The 17637-nt window shown below is 42.3% G+C and overlaps 1 protein-coding gene across 5 annotated transcripts in view; it reads left to right on the plus strand.

Annotated features, from left to right (window-relative positions):
• The window catches only part of schip1 (schwannomin interacting protein 1), a 194622-nt gene extending 177141 nt beyond the window's left edge, over positions 1-17481 (plus strand). For 4 of the 5 annotated variants that reach the window (XM_069706288.1, XM_069706290.1, XM_069706289.1 and 1 more), the window contains 6 exons: positions 7124-7242; positions 8593-8710; positions 9390-9587; positions 13148-13271; positions 13958-14051; positions 16472-17481. In XM_069706288.1, the coding sequence (XP_069562389.1) occupies positions 7124-7242; positions 8593-8710; positions 9390-9587; positions 13148-13271; positions 13958-14051; positions 16472-16523 (705 nt within the window). In that variant the 3' untranslated portion in view covers positions 16524-17481. Of the gene's footprint in view, positions 1-661; positions 1014-7123; positions 7243-8592; positions 8711-9389; positions 9588-13147; positions 13272-13957; positions 14052-16471 lie in introns of those variants that run through there. The other variant, XM_069706291.1, reaches the window with a different exon arrangement.
• The last annotated feature ends 156 nt before the right edge of the window (positions 17482-17637 follow it).

Genomic DNA, 17637 nt, shown 5'->3' on the forward strand with positions numbered 1-17637 from the left:
TGAAATCATTACACACCGTGGAGAGAGCTCAGATTGAAAATGTAAGTCACTGATACACGGGACAAGCAATCTCTGTTTGTGCGAGTGAGTGAGTGAGAGAGTGTTTGTGTGCCAGTCTAATGGTCCATTGTGCTCTGTCAGGGTTTATTTAGCTGGCCCGGGCTGTGGGGCTGCTGGCTTTGGAGTCCAGGCGAGGCACTATTTTTACCTTAGTAGAAAGGGAGTACACTACCTCCTCTCTTATACATGTTTACATTCATTTTGCCTGGAATATGTAGACTAAATTACTAAATTAATATCTCTTTTATTCTTGGGTTGAGGAATTTTGGGTGTAACAGAAAGAAATGAAATATAGGCATTAAGAGATGATGTCCAGGAGAGATTGCCAGACCTCAGACAAGGCAAGAGCCATGCAAACCCACATGGGCATGCTCTTTCCCTATGGCAAGCTGAGGTGTCTCTTTTCTAAAAGGCGGTGAACAGCTGCTCTCCTCAAGTCAGGCCGTGAAAATGGGAAAAAAAAAAACACACCCAGTTTCTTCCTCTCCCTCCTCTCTGCAGCTCTCCCTGTGAGAGGCTGCTCTGACCAGAGGGTGGAAGGTAGGGAGGGTCTAAAGGGGCCTTACCTCTGACCACTGTGCTTTTCCAGTCCTGCGGGAGAGGCAGACCGACTGGGGAAATCTACACAGGGAGTGAGTGGATTGCTTAGAAAGCCAAGAGAAAGAGAAGCAGTGTCACAACATGTTAGAGAAAGACGAGGAGAAGCCACCAGTAGAGGGGTAGAGTTCTGTGTTGTGGGTGAGTTGTGTGAGATCATGATGCGTACTGACTGGGCTCAACCGCAGGAGTCGGTCTGGACGAACCTATTGACTGGAGAGTAGAAAGGAAAAGACACAACGAGGGAGAAGGAGGGAGGGATGAGGGAGGCGCTGGATAATATGGATGGATGTGGTGGAGTAGATGATGTCACCAGGCAAGCGTCTGGCCTCTACCTCAGTGATGACTACAAAGAGGTAAAGGACATGTTTGTGTGTCTTATTCCAGGATTGTGAATCACATTTGAATCATTAATTATCTGAAATTAATGTGTGCTGGAAACATCAGTGTGGTTAACAGAGTTGGAATATGTTTGATGGTTTGATCTTCTTAGTGTCTGCAAGTATGTGAACTAACACACATAAACAACTACAATAAGGACTTGTTCAGCATTTTAAGAAATACGCTTCTTCTTTTTTAACCAAAAGTTGAATGAGAAGATCGATGTTTGTCTTCAGTATGAAGCTACAACTAGCAGGTGGTTAGCAGAGCAAAGACTCAAAGCAGCACTATCAACACTGGCTTCGCTCTTTCCAGAGATAAAATAATTACCAGCATTTCTACTCTAATAAGAGCTGTTTGATATCTTGTTTGTTTGCTCCTGTGTAACAATGATTCCTACAGCTCTGTTTTATGGATGTACCAAACCAAATGTTGCTTGTTCATTTGTGAGCTTTAGGAGAACTTGTAGGCAGATTTTGTTTTGGCTTTTTTTGGAGTCAGGGTTGTTGTTCCTGTCAGTTTCTGAGCTGAACTGACCAACTGCTCCAGCTTCATATTGAAATATGATAGGGGAATTCATCTTCTCATCCAAATCCTAGCAAGTAATACGAATATTTCTCAAAAAGGTGAATTATCCCTTTAATAGCGGTCCGTGTGTCGGGTGCAGCCCAAAGACTTGAGGCTGATGTAGTGCTTGAAGTGTGGGCTTTAAAGTGCTTAGATATTTGGGGCACTACTATGACATAATGGTGAGGGTAACCGGGCTTCTTTTTCTTAAATCTGATTCATTCTTTGGGAGAGAAAAAAACCCAAATTCCTTCACAAACCTTTTCCCACAAATAGTCTGACCTTCTCACAGAGAGAAAGCTCAAATAACACATGGAGACCCATTGTCCTGTCCAAGTCTGGTTCATGCTCCTCAGCAACCCCCCTCCACACACACACACACACACACACACACACACACACACACACACACACACACACACACACACACACACACACACACACACACACACACACACACACACACACACACACACACACACACACACTCCTTATCCCCACACCATAACCCTCCCTCCCCCGCTTCTTTTACCACCACATACACATTCATGTCCACCCCTTTTACCACTTGCTGAGCTGTTTTCTTCCAGTCTGAGTGGCAGGAGCAGTCTGGCAATGACCTGCTGCTGAACTGTACCAGGGGTCAAAGGTCAGGTCTCTTATCTGGATGGAATGTTGCACTGCCTAGACAGACAGGTCTCAGATAGATAGCATACAAAGAGAAGACTCACACACACACACACACACACACACACACACACACACACACACACACACACACACACACACACACACACACACACACACACACACACACACACACACACACACACACACACACACACAGTTCAGCCGGCAAAGACAGCATGCTTCAAGGGACAGTTGCACATGTTGAGAAATACACATATCTGCTTTCTTGACACTAGTTGAATGAGAACATTGATTCAACTCCTGCAGATAAAAAGAGACGTTTAGCACTTAGCTTAGCTTGGAGTACAGACTGGAAACAGGGGATCCGTTAGCCCGTACAATGGTATACGTAACCACTGTACCAAGTATTAAGGTCAGCTGATAGGAGCATTTCTTTAAACATCAAGCTATTCTTTTAGATGCAGTATGTTTTGACTCTGGACGATATTTTCCAGAAATCTGTACGAGTGGATTCAGTTTTAGTCAAATCTCCGCCTGCAAGAACATCTGTGAACCGTGAAACTATGGAGCGCATTCATAACACACTCACGCAGGAGACACAGTGACCTTGTATCTGTTTGTAAAGCTGAGAGCTCAGCAGCAGCTCTCTGTCAGGCCTGGAAAAAAAAATGTGAGTGAAGCTATCCCTGTTTGGATTCTCAACACCACACACAGACTGCCAAAACACCAGCATACAAACTGCACCTTTATAAAAAAAAAAAAAAAAAATATCTCTGAGCTGTAGCCTTTTCAAACACACTTAGTCATATCCAGGTGCTCTGTAATGTCATGCTCTCACTGGTGATAGACTAAAAAAAGACTCAGCTAGCCTCAGCTCACAAGACCTGGTATTTGTGTACGTGCGTGTGTGCTTGTGCGCTAACAGTGGGTTCTTGTCTCGGCCGGTGAAGAGACTGCATTGTGCAGAAAAAGGGTGACCGCTTAGTGAGGAATGGTGCGAAAGAGAAGGAAGGTGATATATTCAAAAGTCCGTATTAATACTGGCATATTTTTTTCAGTGCAGATACAGTAGGGAGGCTAGAAAGGAAGACTGGAATTCAATGGACAATCTGTAGGCATGCAGGTATACAGCACATACATGCACACTGGTTCTCAGATCTTAACCATTTAACAATTTCTGGTCACAAGAGGCACCAATTTTGTGGGAGGCAGAATGAGAGTGCTCTTTGTTAGCACAGATAATTCAATTTATCTCCCTCCTTTAATGGAGATATTCAGGGAAGATTTGAAGGCTCAAAACAAGCACCCTGTCATCCATTGCCAGGGTTAAATAAGCCTTTTAGGCCTGCGGATGAATGGTTTGTAGTGCAGAGTGGAGGAGGAAAATGTCTTTGTCAATGGGGGTTTTTCAGTAGAGGAAATTGCTTTGGGTGAATTTGAGGAAAAACACAAATTAGCCCAGTTGTGCTCCTCCCAATCTAATTTGGACAGTGACAGCTCTGGTGCTCAGAGCCAGCAGCTGAAGGAGGGTCTTAGGATTGACACTCATTCTCTCTCCCTCTCACTCCCTCATGCTCGTTTCCCACATGCATCTTCAAATGTTCATGTAATGGATCCAGCAATTTTCCATGTCATCATCACATGGAAAATCTGATTCGGCTCATTTCCCATCTCAGGATTTTATAACATTTTGTAAGAAGCTCTTGTGGAAAAATTACCCAGTAAAGCACAAAAAAGGTTACGATAATGTTTTATTCATGACGATTTGAGTGACTGAGCCAATTAAAAGAGGAGATAGTTTGCGTGTTTCCGGCAAGGTTTACACTTCATTCAAAAGTCCCACCGGGAAAAGTAGCAATAAGAGAACATGGAATTCCTGCATTTCAGAGGCTGAAAACGCACCGAGGTGACTTGTAGTGAAGGCAAAAATTAAAGTGGATATTAAGCACATGAAGTTTAAACAACAAAAGCAGAAAAGATGGGAAATGAGCTACCGGTGAGGATAATAGACCAGAAAGTGAAGGAGAGACATGTGCATGTGTTTACGTTGTACTACCCAGTTCACAGCTCCACCTCTCAGTGATGTATTCCACACCTTTGTAAATGCTTTATGGGGATGCCATGATCACTGTTTTACCACACACACACACACACACACACACACACACACACACACACACACACACACACACACACACACACACACACACACACACACACACACACACACACACACACACACACACACACACACACACACACAAGTTGTATAACAGATTATGTTTATGCAAAGACAGGAAGTTGAGTGTGAGATGCAGACATAACCTGCGACTTGTTAATCCAGTTGCAGGTCAATGATGAAGGTTTCTGTATATAATAATAAGAATATAGAGCTGTATTACAGTTGTGACCAAGTTTGTAACTGTATCTGCACTAAAGTATGATTTGCTGATTTTCTGTTTCATTTTAATTGTGAAACTCATTATCTTTGGGTTTTGGGCTGTTGGTTGACAAGGTTTATAACCTTTGGGAAATAAACTTCACTCTGACATTGTAAACAGAAACTAAATGATGAATTAACTGGCCAATAAAATTATCAGCAGCAATGACCAATCTAATCAATGATTGAAGCGATGCATTTAGCCCTGACTTTCTCATTGCTCTCATTATATAAAGGTGTAGGTCAAGTATAAACAGTTCAAATCATACAGTGCTCTGTTAAAATATTGAAGTGTGTCCTTCAGTGTCCATGTAGCAGTGTATGAAATGCTTTTCATTTTAAATCATTGCAGTAGCAGCATATGTTCTGCCTCACATATCAAGAGAACTCTCACAAGATATAAAATGAAACCAAAAAATACTTTCATGCTGTTTATGGCCAAGTTGTAGCTTATCCTGCTGAAGACAAATCTTTCTGTCTTTTAACCGCATTAGTGAAACTCGTCACCTGTTCAGATAGTTAATCAACACAACGTTGTTAAGTTAGTTCTTCCACTGTAAGAGATTTTTAATTTGGAGGGAATTTGACAGGTTAAACCAGCGTACGTCTTTACGTCAGCACACAAGCAGCTGTGTACGATTGGAAACAGAGCTGTAAAGCTTCATGCAAAATGTCCCGTGAGCCCTCCTGAGTGTGACGTACTTCCTCACCCAGCCAGCCTTGACTTTAGTCTTTTCTCTGCCCCCACCGTATGAAGGAAACACAGTTAACAAAGCTCAGTGAACCTGCTGCTTCTGCTTTTCATCTTCGCTTGGAGCAACTGTGCAGCTGAGTGACTTGACTGACAGCTTTGTTGTAGTCGGCGTGAGTGATGTGTACAGAAATGCGTTTGACCTGCACTGTACCACACAGGCTGCAGTTCCGCCTTTGAGGCAATGAATTGAAACTTTCTTATGTGTTCATCTTGATTCCCCAGGCCATCTTTCAGAGAGGCGCGCAAAAGAGCAGTGCCAGGTCCGCTCCTCGGCGGGCCAGTGTGTGTGCTCGCGGTGCCAAGAGCGTCTCACGGGGCTCTCGTGTGGAGAGGGATTATGTTAATGTGTCCTTGGTGAAGGCACTCTCACCAACGCCTGCACCTTGTCAAGAGAGATAGACAGAGAGCGAGGAACGGAGGGAGAGAAGGTGTTGAGGAAATGAGTGGGAGAGAGGTGAAGGTGTGATGAGCGACTTGGAGAGGGAAGAATCGATCGAACGACGGAAAGAACAGGAAGGGCCTGAGGCTGAGGGAGAGAAGTGGAGATAGATGGAGATGAGTGCGATGATGGGGGATAATGAGGAAGAGAGGGAAAGACAAATGCCTGGTTTGACTGAAGCAGGTGAATAAAGACCGCATGGGAATGTGACACGATAGATGAGGGAAGGGAAAGATTTATCGAGGAGTAGGTGGGAAAAGGAGCAAAAAGAAGAAAGAGACAGACCCATGAAATGGGAGGATAGTAGTTACACCGCAGGCCAACAGCACAGACATCTCTTTACCCATTCTCACCTTGATTCTTCTCTCTTTTTTGCTTTTATTGTAAAAGGAGCTACAAGTCAGAGATATGTAACAGAGGGAGAGATAGAGGGAAAGTGGGTTCCTTAATTGGGGTTACTGTGTGTCTGAGGGACTCAAATTGTTTTGCAGAAAGTGTCTTAAAGACCACTAAAACTTTAGTGTGTGTTTCAGTGAATTTGATTATTCCCATTTGTTCATTTACAGAGTGTTTTAGTAGCTGTTTGCATTTCAGCTGGATACACTTGCTTGTTTTCAGCACAGACAATAGGGGCAGGTGATGGTCTGTGAGCGCAAGTGAAGCACGGCCAAAGCTGAAGCTATCCTGAGTTTGGAATTGCGGACTGGGAAGAGGCTCAGAGAGTAACTCTGGAGCTGATTCCTGCAGTTTTAATCATGTATGAAATGGATATTACAGAGTCCTTCCTCTGGAGTTTATCATATGTAAACCGAATCCTGTGTGAGACTTGCATGAGAGGACCTACTTCTTGTGTCGACTCGCTGTACACTGGTTGTTCTCTGAGACAACAGCACCACCTGCTGGTGTACACTGGTATTGGCAACTTGTAATGATCTCCACTTAGATATTTTACACATTTCCTTTCCAGTATATCAGCTGTCTGAGATGACGATGAACAACGTAGTGCAAATTAAGAAGAGGAGTCTGCTATTTATACGATTGCACCAGTGATTTGATCTGTCAGAAAGTGCTCCTGGCTCCGACTTGTTCTGTGGGAAAGGGGGTGATGTAGCTTGTGTGAAGTTTGTTGAGGTTCTTGACAACAGCCAGCCTGACACTGACCTGGCCTCATTTTGAAACTACAACGAAAATATCAATAATAAAGCAACCTAATGTTGTTCATCTCCTCTTGCAGGCCCAGAAGAATGAGAGGGAGTCTATCAGGCAGAAGCTGGCTCTGGGCAGTTTCTTCGATGATGGGCCGGGCATCTACACCAGCTGCAGCAAGAGTGGCAAACCCAGCCTGTCCTCACGGTAAGACCTCTGCCCTTTGTCTTATTACTTCTGTTTTATCCACTAAGCATGTGATTGATACTTGAAAACACTTCTGTGCGTGGTCATCATTCTACGACTAACAACGTACAATAAAAGCTTGGCTGTATTAAAAAAAAAAAAACAGTACGGTATGAATCTAAAAATTGAGATTCGCTGCCGTGGGTACTTGTTGAACAAACGGAGGCGAAGAGAATGACAGGAAGCCGAGAGGAGTGGTGTGAATAAGCCAGACGTAATCATCCCTTGTGGCTCTCACTTCCTAAAAGACACCTACACGTGTGCACACACAGTGCTGCCACCTCCCACTCTGTACCTTCCTGGAACTAGATGTTCTGTAAACTCTCCAGTGCGCATTGTATTCCTGTTATTTGAATCACGAGGACCTCTCAATTTTGCTGCCACAGATTAATTGAGATGGATGCAGAGGATGTACTTAGCAGGAGATTTTGCACTTGATAAATGAACAGTACCCGTTCTCTGGTTATTACCACACACATGAATTTGGCATTTATGTCCTGCATTTCCTTGCTACTTATCAGCTGACATATTCACCAATACTAATATATCTCAGCTTAGTTTATACTGCCTGATATATATGAGCCAGGCCCCACACTGTGAGTTATTGAACAGCAGTTTATGATCTTATGGTTGTCAAAATAGTCACTGAACACTTTAGTGCCTCCTACACGCTATTAAATTCAAGTTACAGAGAGCGTTTTGATGGTGCCTCTGCTAAAAGAAAAAGAAAAAACAATCGACCAGTCAGGTCCCATTTTAATTGGGACTGATTGGATCTATGCTGCATAATCAATCAGCCCTGTTTGTAATTACTGCATTGAATAAGCAGATTATTGATCCACAGTGGGATGGATCTACACCTTGTGATGTTCTGCTCTTCCACGGCACAAACACGCCTCCTCTGGTCACAGGCAGATTGCATCAGACCGACCAGAAGCCTCCCGATCGATCCACATCGGAGACAAGAGGGCGGACGATTAAAAACACAAGCCCTCCCTAATTTGAGCCTCAGCATGTTTGTTTCTGGTGATGAAGGCAGCTCGGGTCCGTTCGGATTTTCTCTCTTTTATTTCATTACAGTGCCATCTGCATATTTACACCTCTCTAAATGCGCCGTTGTGGCAAAACGCTTTGTTGAACTGGTCAAAGGTCATTTGTATTAGCAACAGTGCAGCTGACATTGCTGTGTGCTTTGGCCCCGGTCCGAGTCAATTACCGCAGAAGCAGCTAACGATTGAACTGACTTATCTGCATTTATGCTAATGTTACTTTTCTCTCTCCATTCCCCTCCGTCTGTGTGTTTCTCTGCAGGCTGCAGAGCGGCATGAACCTCCAGATCTGTTTTGTCAATGATAGCGGCAGCGACAAGGACAGTGATGCAGATGACAGCAAGACGGAGACCAGCCTGGACACACCTCTGTCCCCCATGGTATGAACTGATGTCCTCGCAGAGTTATTCTGTAGAATTCAAGAGGGGGAAAAAAAAAAAAAATCCTGAAATCACTACAATATGTGTGTTATTGATGTGTGAAAGAATCAAAGTGTAGAGATCTGATTGAAGCAAAAATGAATACAGAACAAGAATGAAAGCAGTGAAATGGTATATTGTATATATATATATATACGGTGAGATATTCTTAGTGCATCAGAGAGATAGCCGGCAGTTTAGCCGCTCTATGAATGTCTTTGCTCACGTTTTCTGGCCTGTTAACCAATTCACAGGTTTCAAATGAGAGATGAATTGGTCTATGCTCTCCAAGGCCATGGATGACTGGCCGCATTAACCTCCTGTCAGCACATTTAACAGTACGAGCGGGAGAAAGAGAAAATGATCATCTCTTTACGTGTTCCTCCTCGTGGCCCAGCGGATGTATAATGACGCTCCTGTCAGTGTGTAAACCGCACATATCAAAATGCCAACAATGCATAAACATGAATCCCTTAACCTCTTTTACCTTTTCCACTTCCCCTACCTCATTGTTACCCCCTGTCTCTAATGTTTATCATCTTTTCTCCCTCATTTATTATTCCATTACCTTTCTCTTTCATGTTTTTTTTTTTTTTTTCCACCTCTCCTTTTTCCTCCTTCCTCCACTTCCTCCCTGTAGTCCAAGCAGAGTTCCTCCTACTCGGACAGGGACACCACCGAGGACGACTCGGAGTCTCTGGAGGACATGGACTTCTTGAGTCGACAGAAGAAGCTGCAGGCAGAGGCAAAGCTGGCGCTGGCTATGGCCAAGCCCATGGCCAAGATGCAGGTGGAGGTGGAGAAACAGAACCGCAAAAAGTCCCCGGTGGCCGACCTGGTCAGTACCAGAGATCTCATTCTACCTTCAACAAAACTTTGAAACACTTTTGTACTCTTCAATACATCATGTTCGCCAGCTGATTGCTCAGTTTTGTCACTTACACCAATGATATCACAGGCCTACACTGTTTGTAAGATAGAATATTATTATGTAAACCACTTAAGTTCCTTAAAAGCTTTTAGACCACCATTCAGATGTTTACAGTATCTTTGCCTTAGTCTATCATTTTAATGTTTCGTATATCAGCTATGAGTCTTTAGGTGTAGGTCTGTGACATCATCAGTCTAGATGATGTAACTGAGCACTTGTACACTAACTGATGATTATTTAGGAAGAAGGTTTTGAAAGAAGCTCCTTGAATTGTGACTGAAATGATCAATGCTTAGTTATTGACTGGGTAGTCTGTTACAATGTAATAGAAACAAATCAGTGGTCGTCTATTTAGAGAAAGGAAGGTGATGATGACCCCGCTCATCATTATTGCATCCATTTTTATCTGCCCCACTGCCTCCTCAGGAGCACACACACACACACACCAAGAGACACTCACACACTGTCAGACTTGCCCACACTATATTTCCATCGAACAGGCAGAACAGTTTTACTTATTCAGAGAAGAGAAGGGCAGCTCGACCCGGCCCATCTATAATTCATGTGCCGGAAAGCATTGACTTGGGTGTTTAGGGATGTAGCTGTGCTCAGCAGTCAGAAGACATCACTGTCACATCCGGACTGAAGACACAGTGAATGTTAAGATGTATTAAGGCTACTGCCACCTGTAATATCTATTAAACTGCAATCATTACAAAAGCTAAAAGCTTCCCTAGAACGGTGATTAGCAACCAGCAGTGCTTCTCCCAAAGGGGTAACTTCTGCTGCTGGTCGTAACTAATTAAAAAAAATTTTAAAATAAACTCCACCGTCCAACCATCTATTGAACAAATTGGTGTTGTGCTTATCTTAGTAAATGTAGTATCTCACTAACCATGAGGCTACCAGCTACGACAGGCTGACCGCACACCGCACAGCTTTGTCAGACAGTGCTTTGTGGGTAAAAAGGTGCTATAGATATAGCAAAGCACTTTAAAATTGCTGTTTCCTATAGACGCAGAGCTGCTATGCAGGGTGCTCACCTGCCATTGGCTCCAGCAGTGTTCAGTGTCTTGCCCGAGGGCACTTTGGCATGTGGGCAGGAGGAAATAGGGATCGAACCACCAACCTTACACTCAGTGGGCAACCGTTGCGTCCATCTACTGCTACCAGTAATTTGACAGCGCGAGAAAATGATGTTGACGACAGGCAACACTTTAAAATACAACGTAGCTAAAGGTCATTGGTATTTTTTTTCCCAAAAAAACCTTTTAATGTAAGTAAATAAAAGTAATGGAAATAATAAACTAAATTTTTGATAAACGGATGGAATTGTTTAACTAAAAGTAATGGAAAAACAGTTTAAATGAATAATGACAGGTAATCATAAACAGTTGAAATAATTAGCTACAAGTACGAGATAAACAACTAAAATAATATGCAAGAAGTAAAGCAGTGTTAGTGTGAATGAAGAGAGAACTTGAGCTCATCTGACAAGTAGGAAAGGGGGGTTACACCAGACTAAGAAGGGGAGTAACCAGTGCCCTCACTAATTCACGTCCAACTTAACTGGATTGTCCTACTCGCTTGTCAAGGGCACAGACTGGGAGTTTGGCCAGCGCGGTAAGCTTTTACCCAAATGTCTGACGTTGTGCTGGAAGTGTGGATTTTCCTGAACCAACAAACAAATCATCGAAGAGAAAGCTGGAAAGTCAACGAGAGAAAAGAGGTGGAGGGATTTTAGAAACCTCAATTCTCTCTCAACTTCCAGTTCCTCAATTTGGTATTGAGTCAGTACTGTTGACTGGCCTGTTGGTATTGATGGCTCACATGGTAATTTGTAATGAATGGTATGACCAATCTGCAACAGAAACTCACACAGCAGTGAGAACTTGAGTCAGAGCTAATACCAATCTACATTTTCCCATCAGTTACTCACATTGTATTTGACATTATATTTCTCCCTCTGCCACTCTGCCGACCACAGCATGTAACCCAAAACTGAAATTGACACCTCTGCCTCAAGTACAGTTGCATCAGTGGCAATGTGAAAGTGAATGAGTGGTGAGAAACTAGCACATACAAAGAGAGTGCACAACCTCTCACTGACTGTGTGTCAGGACTTGAGGGGAGGGAGGGAGGGAGGGAGGGAGGGAGGGAGGGAGGTGTGTCGGACGGAAAGAGAAAGAAGGTGGACCGGTGTTGACAGAGGAAAAGTGAGAAAGCAAAAGATGTGTTCATGTGCGCCTGAGAAAACATGCACACGCCACGCTTTGTGTTTCAATTGCATGTGGTGGCGACACTCTGAGACTGACTGACAACATAGAACAGCTGCTGGTAGCAGAGACGTACACAAAGACAACAGAAGCACCGGCTTTTAAACAAAACCAAAACACCACAAATAGTTTCGCGTCTTAAAAATTACACTGAAAACTGATGTTTGAAGCAGTTTGCGGGTACTACTTGTAGAAATCCTGCGTGAGGTGTCACCCTTTACTCTCACTCCCCCCCTTGTCTGTGATTACGTAGCAGAAATTTGCAATACTTTAGCTGACTGGGATTTTGTGAAAATTGTGAAAATTATAATTAAAAAATGTTCCGTGAACAGGGAGGCCATAAAACTATCTGAGATATGAAATAGAATAAACCAGATTGCTCCACAGTGTGATGTAAAAGTGGGCTCACTGTTGGCCTCTACTGGAGATAGAAAACCCCACAGAGTCACTGACTTCATGTGCTGTTTACTTACTTCAAACACTGGCATCCTGTTTGTGCCAAGGTGGAATCTCCCTTCGTAGGCGCCTCCAAGAAAGCGTTATTAGAGATATTCCCTTTTGTTTTACCAGAGAACCAGAGACTGGAAAAGATTGTTTTTTTTTCCTCTCTCTGAAAGAAACCACTGTTCCAGCAGCAGATTAAAGTCCAACATGTTGTCAGTCAACCACAACATCTGACTGTTTATGTTACCTTATTTCATTTTGCCTGCTCTTATTCCGCTGATCATTTGTGCCAATGTGGGTTTTAACCATATTTTCATCAATGGTTTTTGAGTAAATAGATTGAATGTTTGTTTTTGTTTCGAGAATCCGGAACCAGTGAAAGGCAATTTTGCTTTATTTAAATGATTTAAAAGATGGAAATCCACCACTGCTGTTATTCATATATATGTAGATGCTGTAAAAGGCATTTCTGAACTCCGTCTGAATTCAATTCTGAGCCCCAATCATTCAATATGTCCATAAATGTCATAATGCAATGAAACCATTCAGGTCTTTTTGTTGAAGAAATGAAATGATTTAATGCAAATATTAACTACATGAATATCAGCAAAACAAAACATACGAACGGACATTTCTGTCAATAACATGAGGTTTCAATGTCCAAATAGAGAAAGCTAAATGTCCAACATGGCTGTTGTTTTTCAGACATTTATGTTTCTTTATGTGTTTTGTTTATTTTTTTGGCAGCTTCCACACATGCCTCACATCAGCGAGTGTCTAATGAAAAGAAGCCTGAAGCCCACCGACTTGAGAGACATGACACTGGGACAGCTGCAGGTCATAGTCAATGACCTGCACTCCCAGATTGAGAGTGAGTTGACTACACACACACACACACACACACACACACACAGTTAATACACAGAGTCTCTGACCTGTACTTTCAATTGCAGAAATGAGCAAGAGAGCACACGGGGAAAAACATGCACATACATACTGACCCCTAACCTATTCGGTGGATGTGAAAGTACTTTTGTATATGTTAGTCCCTTGAAAGAGCTGTACCAGTTAACAGCTTCCCCTGAGTATTTACTGTTACCGCACTGTACACATCATTGATCCTGGTACTTGTGAATGAATAATCTCTCGTCTTACATACAGCAGCTCCAAAAAAAAATCCCCATGAGTCCAAAAGCCTGAGCAAGGTTTTACTAACCAAACAGACTTTCCCCATGAAAATCTATTTTCATCATTTCTGGCAGAGCTGAGGGAACAATAGCCAAAGCTTATGATGTGAAAACTACCACAACTGCTGAGTGTGGTCGGACTGTCACTGCTCATAAAGTTTTCAGTGGCTCTGAAGTCCTTTTATGAACCCACAGTGAGGAATCTAAGCGGTCACCTGGAGTGTTTTAGTGTATATAGTGTATATATATAGTGTATACGTGTCATGGTCGTCTGTGGCCGTTGTGATGTTCCCATACCGTAAATATTACATTTCAGCTTTGTGATAGTGCTACATCTTATTGTTATCCTTCATATTTCCTATAACTCCAGGTCTGAATGAGGAGCTTGTACAGTTGCTACTGATTCGGGATGAACTACACATGGAGCAAGATGCCATGCTGGTTGACATCGAGGACCTCACCAGGTGATGAAGCACTTATTGAAGAACATATTCACTGCATTCACCATGTTGTTTTCACTCACCAGGTGTGCTAGAAAAAGAAAATCCTTAATTTCAAGAATAACCGATGAAAAAGATAATGTAGCCTATACAGTGGTGTGAAAAAGTGTTTGCCCCCTTCCTGATTTCTTATTTTTTTGCATGTCTGTCACACTTAAATGTTTCAGCTCATCAAACAAATTTAAATATTAGTCAAAGATAACACAAGTAAACACAAAATGCAGTTTTTAAATGAAGGTTTTTATTATTAAGGGAGAAAAAAAAAATCCAAACCCACATGGCCCTGTGGGAAAAAGTGTTTGCCCCTAAACCTAATAACTGCTTGGGCCACCCTTAGCAGCAACAACTGCAATCAAGTGTTTGCGATAACTTGCAATGAGTCTTTTACAGCTGTGGAGGAATTTTGGCCCATTCATCTTTGCAGAGTTGTTGTAATTCAGCCACATTGGGGGGTTTTCCAGCACTAACCACCTTTTTAAGGTCATGCCACAGCATCTCAATAGGATTCAGGTCAGGACTTTGACTAGGCCACTCCAAAGTCTTCATTTTGTTTTTCTTCAGCCATTCAGAGGTGGACTTGCTGGTGTGTTTTGGGTCATTGTCCTGCTGCAGAACCTAAGTTGGCTTCAGCTTGAGGTCACCAACAGATGGCCGGACATTCTCCTTCAGGATTTTTTTGGTAGACAGTAGAATTCATGGTTCCATTTATCACAGCAAGTCTTCCAGGTCCTGAAGCAGCAAAACAGCCCCAGACCATCACACTACCACCACCATATTTTACTGTTGGTATGATGTTCTTTTTCTGAAATGCGGTGTTACTTTTACGCCAGACGTAATGGGACACACACCTTCCAAAAAGTTCAACTTTTGTCTCGTCAGTCCACAGAGTATTTTCCCAAAAGTCTTGGGGATCATCAAGATGTTTTCTGGAAAAAATAAGACGAGCCTTAATGTTCTTTTTGCTCAGCGGTGGTTTTCGTCTTGGAACTCTGCCATGCATGTCATTTTTGCCCAGTTTCTTTCTTATGGTCGAGTCATGAACACTGACTTTTACTGAGGCAAGTGAGGTTCCTTGGATGTTGTCGTGGGGTTTTTTGTGATTTGAGTTTTTTCCCCCTTAACAATAAAAACCTTCATTTAAAAACTGCATTTTGTGTTTACTTGTGTTATCTGTGACTAATATTTAAATTTGTTTGATGATCTGAAACATTTAAGTGTGACAGACATGCAAAAAAATTGGAAATCAGGAAGGGGCAAACACTTTTTCACACCACTGTATTTAGTTTTTTTTGTCAGGACCAAAACTGGTGCATCAGTCCATCTCTCAACTCTTCTTGTCTTTGTTACTATTTGTTCCTTTGTATCCTTTTAAGAAAACATTTTCACATACACTATACTCAAGAATATTCAACACATTTTTCATTCTTTTCAAAACCTGGTGCCTAAATTACACAAAATGTGGTCGGTTATCAGATTTTGACATTTCCCACACAGGCAATAGTTCTCCTGACGACTTGGAAGCACGAACATGTAATATCAGTGGAGTTCCCCTTCAACAAGCGTTACTTAACAGGATGAAGGAATGCATTTGTCAGGGAATATTTTCAGCTGTGGAGTTAATGTGCTACTGAACACTTAGGCAGCAGGATGGTCTAAATAATGTGCTGTGTCAGCGTTCATGGCAATCAGTGTTAGAGAGTAATTAGTTACATGTAATTAAGTTACAAAATAAGTGTAATTATAATCTGTTACAGTTGCTGTAATTAAATTGCATTCAAAATGTTGGTTATTTCAAAGGAATTACATCTGAACATAAAAAGCTGACATGTAGAAGATGATATTCATTCTGTTGCTTTGCATCTCTTCTTCTGTCTGCGTCTGCACAGGCTCCATTCATTGAGCAGCTTGTGCTCTTAATTTTCAGCCTTGTTTTTGATTGGTTGGTTCCCTTGTTTGAATTTGCACCGCCTCTCGTCTGCCAATCAAATCATTCCAAGTTTGACTATAATCAGCGTTGTGTACTGTTGTGAGGTTTACACTGCCGAGTTTAAATTGAGTTTTTAGGAATTTTCAGCTTCTCTCCCCAGTTTAAAAGATTTGTTATGAAAGTAATCAAATGCAGTAAGTTTCATTACTAATTACATTTTCAACAGAGTAATCTGTAACCAATTACATTTTGGAAGTAACGTTCCTAACACTGGTGGTAAGACGTGAATATGAATAAAACACCTGTGAGGCTCACTGATGTGTTTTTAAGCTGCATCCAGCTGTAACTACGCTGAGGTCACTTCAGCGTCGGCTTTGGTGTGTTGACAATAAGAAAAATATAGAATATCAGCACATTTATCATTTGAATAACAATATCTTCCTTTTCTCTTTTCCAGGCACGCTGAGAGCCAGCAGAAACATTTGGCTGAGAAGACCCTATCCAAATAAGATCGCCCACCCACCCCTCACCCCCCCTCCACCCCACCCTCCCGCTGCCCTCTGCCTAGCTTCGCCCCTGCTCCGAGACGAACTCTTCCCCTCCGGCCATTCCCCCTCTGCCCCGTGTCGATCCGAGTCCTTCCCACTTGTCCAAAGTATTTTGCTCCTCGCTATCTTCCCTCCCCACCGCCCCCACGCCCCCCCCTTCCCCACCCCCCTCCTTACCCCCCACACCCCGTCTTTCCTGCCCAACTCACTGACTTCAGTGGTAGCAGCAGCAGCACAGAAGAAAGCCACCCTCTTTCATTTGCTTCTGTGGTTTGTCTCCCAGCGCTAAGGACGGAGTAGCACTTCCTGCTTCCTGGGAGAAGAGGAAACTGATTGTGTGTTGTCATGGATTCTGTCCCCAGCTTCCTGTGCAGTGATCGGCCTTGCTTTGCTATTGTTTCTTTTTAACTTTCTACATTCGCCACTAAATTATAACTGTTCACATGCAAAAATTGTGGGAAAAAAATAAAGTAATAGTGAAAAATTTAGTAGAAAGTCAGTCTTCAGAAAAAGAAACAATATTGTAAAAAAAAAAAAAAAAAAAAATTAAAAAAAACCCCGATGGAAAACTAACTTCTTCAAACCATTTTAAGTTGGACAGTAAATTTAAAGTATTTCAAAGTCGACCCGTTTTTATTCTGCACAAATGGTAGTTTTCAACTGAGAAATGTTCATTTGAAGGTGCTAAAAGAGTGTAAAGGAAACATGCCTGCCTTGTAGTGGAGTTGTAGATTTTGGTAACACGTTCACTCTAATTGCTCTTCAACATTTTGTGAATGTTGATTTTCTGACACGAGTCATTTTAAATGAATAAGTGTGTTAATATCGTTTTCATCCTATTGTATTCAGATACTTTATTTGAGGGAAGAAATGTTTATGTACAGATATGTAAAATAAAGAATAAACTTTGTTTCATATATGTCGGTTTCTTGTGCAGTATGTTGAATTTGTGATCTCGAGCTTCCTCTTTCCCGTGAACGTAGGAAGTGTAATTACTGATCGCGACCGCAGCGAGGCTATAAAGCATCCTCACATTGCACAAGTGGTATGACTCACCTCTTTCTGTTTCAGTCTT

The sequence above is a fragment of the Brachyistius frenatus genome, unplaced genomic scaffold, assembly GCF_029030835.1.
Source record: "Brachyistius frenatus isolate BFR_SWC_R1_liver_20210118 unplaced genomic scaffold, ASM2903083v1 Contig_62, whole genome shotgun sequence".
In the NCBI taxonomy this organism is placed as follows: Eukaryota; Metazoa; Chordata; class Actinopteri; family Embiotocidae; genus Brachyistius; species Brachyistius frenatus.